This window comes from Rana temporaria, chromosome 7, assembly GCF_905171775.1.
Source record: "Rana temporaria chromosome 7, aRanTem1.1, whole genome shotgun sequence".
NCBI lineage: Eukaryota > Metazoa > Chordata > Amphibia > Anura > Ranidae > Rana > Rana temporaria.
In genome coordinates, this window is record NC_053495.1 from 113,797 (window position 1) to 118,796 (window position 5,000).

At 53.1% G+C, this 5,000-nt stretch overlaps 1 protein-coding gene across 1 annotated transcript in view; it reads left to right on the forward strand.

The window, feature by feature from the left end:
- The first annotated feature begins 1,614 nt into the window (after window positions 1-1,614).
- The window catches only part of LMCD1 (LIM and cysteine rich domains 1), a 23,143-nt gene continuing 19,757 nt past the window's right edge, over window positions 1,615-5,000 (forward strand). The window contains exon 1 of the mRNA XM_040359816.1: window positions 1,615-1,703. Coding sequence (XP_040215750.1) covers window positions 1,615-1,703 — 89 coding nt within the window. The remainder of the gene's footprint in view (window positions 1,704-5,000) is intronic.

The window sequence follows — 5,000 nt, forward strand, 5'->3', positions numbered from 1 at the left end:
GCCCCCCTTCCCCCCCCCCTTGTATAGAAGAGTCGCCCCCCCCCTTGTATAGAAGTCCCCCCCCCTTGTATAGAAGAGTCTCCCCCCCCTTATATGGAAGACCCCCCCTTGTATAGAAGTAACCCCCCCTTATATGGAAGACCCCCCTTGTATAGAAGAGTCGCCCCCCCCCCCTTGTATAGAAGAGTCACCCCCCCTTGTATAGAAGAGTCACCCCCCCCCTTGTATAGAAGTCACCCCCCTTATATAGGAGTCACCCCCCTTGTATAGAAGAGTCCCCCCCCCCCCTTGTATAGAAGAGTCCCCCCCCCCCTTGTATAGAAGACCCCCCCTTGTATAGAAGAGTCACCCCCCCCTTGTATAGAAGAGTCGCCCCCCCCTTGTATAGAAGAGTCACCCCCCCCCTTGTATAGAAGAGTCACCCCCCCCCCTTGTATAGAAGTCACCCCCCGTATATAGGAGTCACCCCCCTTGTATAGAAGAGTCACCCCCCCTTGTATAGAAGTCACCCCCCTTATATAGGAGTCACCCCCCCTTATATGGAAGACCCCCCCCCTTATATAGAAGAGTCACCCCCCCCCCTTGTATAGAAGAATCACCCCCCCCCCCTTGTATAGAAGACCCCCCCTTATATAGAAGAGTCACCCCCCTTGTATAGAAGAGTCACCCCCCCTTATATAGGAGTCACCCCCCCTTATATAGGAGTCACCCCCCTTATATAGGAGTCACCCCCCCTTATATAGAAGAGTCACCCCCACTTGTATAGGAGTCACCCCCCCCCCCCTTGTATAGAAGAGTCCCCCCCTTGTATAGAAGAGTCACCCCCCCCCCCTTATATAGAAGAGTCACCCCCCTTATATAGAAGTCACCCCCCCATATAGAAGAATAGAAGAGTCCCCCCCTTGTATAGGAGTCACTCCCCCCCCATATAGAAGAGTCCCCCCTTGTATAGGAGTCACCCCCCCCCCCATATAGAAGAGTCCCCCCCCCTTGTATAGAAGAGTCACCCCCCTTGTATAGAAGAGTCACCCCCCTTGTATAGAAGAGTCACCCCCCTTGTATAGAAGAGTCACCCCCCTTGTATAGAAGAGTCACCCCCCCCTTATATAGGAGTCACCCCCCTTATATAGGAGTCACTCCCCCCCCATATAGAAGAGTCCCCCCCCTTGTATAGGAGTCACTCCCCCCCCCCATATAGAAGAGTCCCCCCCCTTGTATAGGAGTCACTCCCCCCCCCCATATAGAAGAGTCCCCCCCCTTGTATAGGAGTCACCCCCCCCCCCCATATAGAAGAGTCACCCCCCCCATATAGAAGAGTCACCCCCCCCATATAGAAGAGTCACCCCCCTTGTATAGAAGAGTCACCCCCCCTTATATAGGAGTCACCCCCCTTATATAGGAGTCACTCCCCCCCCATATAGAAGAGTCCCCCCCCTTGTATAGGAGTCACTCCCCCCCCCCCTTATATGGGGCGATAGGCAATAAGGATCACCTCTTCCATTGGACTGGAGGAAGTTGCTGGAGATCCTTCTGAAAACCAAAACAAGACTGATAAGAGTTTGTGAATTATGATTGGCTCTTCATGCTGACTTAGGCTCCTCCTTTTTCTTCCAGATGTCCTTTGAGCAGCCGCCCGTGGGACGAGGACCGCCCTGTGTGATGTGCAAAAGAGCATGCGCGGGATTCCAGCCACACCCCTGGAGGTAAAGTGATGTCACTGCGGACATGTTCTAGAAATATTCAGGGGGGGTCTCTGTGCCCTCATGGGAACGTCCCATCTAAATCCTCCCCCACCCCTATCAGTCTCGCACAGGTGTACCGGCTCCTCCCCTTCAGTCTTGTACAGGTGTACCAGCTCCTCCCCTTCAGTCTTGTACAGGTGTACCGGCTCCTCCCCTTCAGTCTTGCACAGGTGTACCAGCTCCTCCCCCTCAGTCTTGCACAGGTGTACCGGCTCCTCCCCTTCAGTCTTGCACAGGTGTACCGGCTCCTCCCCTTCAGTCTTGTACAGGTGTACCGGCTCCTCCCCTTCAGTCTTGTACAGGTGTACTGGCTCCTCCCCCTCAGTCTTGCACAGGTGTACCGGCTCCTCCCCTTCAGTCTTGTACAGGTGTACCGGCTCCTCCCCCTCAGTCTTGCACAGGTGTACCGGCTCCTCCCCCTCAGTCTTGCACAGGTGTACCGGCTCCTCCCCTTCAGTCTTGTACAGGTGTACCGGCTCCTCCCCCTCAGTCTTGCACAGGTGTACCGGCTCCTCCCCCTCAGTCTTGCACAGGTGTACCGGCTCCTCCCCCTCAGTCTTGCACAGGTGTACCGGCTCCTCCCCTTCAGTCTTGTACAGGTGTACCCTGCTAATAGCATGGGCAGCCGTACGCAAACTGCGTACACCCCCTGACACCCCCACTACAGCCCCTGACACCCCCACTACAGCCCCTGACACCCCCACGACACCCCCTTTACAGCCCCTGACACCCCCTTTACAGCCCCTGACACCCCCTTTACAGCCCCTGACAGCCCCTGACACCCCCACTACAGCCCCTGACACCCCCACTACAGCCCCTGACACCCCCACGACACCCCCACTACAGCCCCTGACACCCCCTTTACAGCCCCTGACACCCCCTTTACAGCCCCTGACACCCCCTTTACACCCCCACTACAGCCCCTGACACCCCCACTACAGCCCCTGACACCCCCACTACAGCCCCTGACACCCCCACGACACCCCCACTACAGCCCCTGACACCCCCACTACACCCTATAAGTCAAAAAATGTATTGTTTCACTTTAAGTACATTTTCGTTTTACATGCATGCTCTGGTCCCATTGTGTACTTGTGACGGTATCGGTATGATATCCCCGTCAACGTTCCCTTCTTCCCATAACGAAAATCACCCCAATATTCCACGAGGAGGGATATCCCTGGAATCGCCCAGAAAGCCACACATGAGACCAGCTTACTGCTGGAACAACACAGACTTTAATCATAAGAAACCAGAGCTTATATGTGGTTACAACTGTTACAATGACAAATCTCCGCCTCCCCTCACACTGTGGGGGGTCTTCAATACAGCTCCTTTGAAATAAAGATATTTCTTTGAACTAATCAGTATCTAGCCGGTTCGGCACCGCATATAGAGAGATAATTATCACAAGGAAGCAATCAGCATAATTAACATGAGCCACTTATCTAATCACAGTAACCAGTAAACACAGGGCTAGAACAATTAACATTTGAAACAGGGCTAGCTGCAGAAGAGTAAATACCATTAACAGCCTTAAACAAGCAGGGAGGATTAAACTGAAGCATATAGGTAAAAAGTCCATCACAATGGCCCCCCTTTTTCTCCCTGCTCCGGCAAACCCGGTTGGACCTTCCCTGTTCCAGTAGGGTTGACGGGTTCAGAGCTTTTAGTCCGAGGTTAACTCCGTTTGGCATGACTGACCTCCCTTGACAACTGCTTCAGGCTCAGGTATGTCACCGGGTCGTCAGATCACACGCCGGTCAGTCCCCAAGTCTTTGTGCGATCTGCAGAGTCACCAGAAGTCAGTGTGAAGACGGCGAATGGGTCTGTGCGCCGCCATCTAGGTGTCCCGCTATGGGAGGGGGCAGGTTATGGCTCTGAAGTGACAATCACAGGAGATTCATAAAAAGAAAAAGTTATATTTGTTGAAATGCTGTAGCACTGGTGCTCAGAGTCCGGGGGGGGGGAGGGGACTCAGAGCCCCATAAGGTCAGCCACCCCCTGCTCCCTCCGCAGCCGCCGGTTCTCCTCTTTGAGCTTCTCCATCTCCAGTTCATGGAGCCTGGGGGGGTCAGCCTGCTGTGACCTCAGGTGGTTGTTCTCCTCCTCCATGCGGCTTATGCACTCCTCTAGCTCTATGTACTCACGGATCAGCTCCTGCTTGCTCATGTCCTGCAGGCTCTCCACGTGGTCCTTCATCATCAGGAACTGGGTGGTGGTGTAAGGGGCCTTTCTTTGAACTAATCAGTATCTAGCCGGTTCGGCACCGCATATAGAGAGATAATTATCACAAGGAAGCAATCAGCATAATTAACATGAGCCACTTATCTAATCACAGTAACCAGTAAACACAGGGCTAGAACAATTAACATTTGAAACAGGGCTAGCTGCAGAAGAGTAAATACCATTAACAGCCTTAAACAAGCAGGGAGGATTAAACTGAAGCATATAGGTAAACAGTCCATCACAGTACTTAAAAGTGGGGTATGCCTGTATGAGGATACAGGGGGTGTGGCCATGCCTGTATGAGGATACAGGGGGTGTGGCCATGCCTGTATGAGGATACAGGGGGTGTGGCCATTACTCAGCTCTGCAGTGGGAGAACAGGAAGCTGCATTCAGCGGATCGCATTCTTCTTCCAATAACGTATTCCAGAATTCATTGTGTGCCGTAATGGGCGGAGCTGGTAGAAAAAGAGGGACAGGCGTACTTGGGGTCATGTGATGTGTAAAGACAGGTAAGTTTCTTATGCCAGGTGAACCTACCTATGTACAGTCCATAGACAACTGAGGCCACGCCCCCTCCGAGCGCCGTCTCTTCTTCCAATGAAATGGATTTCCAGAGATTCGTGCTGCTGAATCTAATCAGAGGGGTGGAGCTTATCCCTGACATTCAGCCAATGTGAATGAGAGGAAGTAACTCTCTCATCCCCCGACTAAAAGTGCACAGGCGCTACATTTCTGGGGGCGGAGCATCCAAAGTCTGCAAATCCATACAATCTGTATACCAGCAGCAATGCCATTGGTCAGTGATTCATGGCAGACATACCTGATGAACCCTTTGTGACCCCACCAATAACCCTGACCCTGTCACTGACCCTGACCCTATCACTGACCCCACCAATAACCCTGACCCCACCACTGACCCCACCAATAACCCTGACCCTATTACTGACCCCACCAATAACCCTGACCCTATTACTGACCCCACCAATAACCCTGACCCTATCACTGACCCTGACCCCACCAATGACCC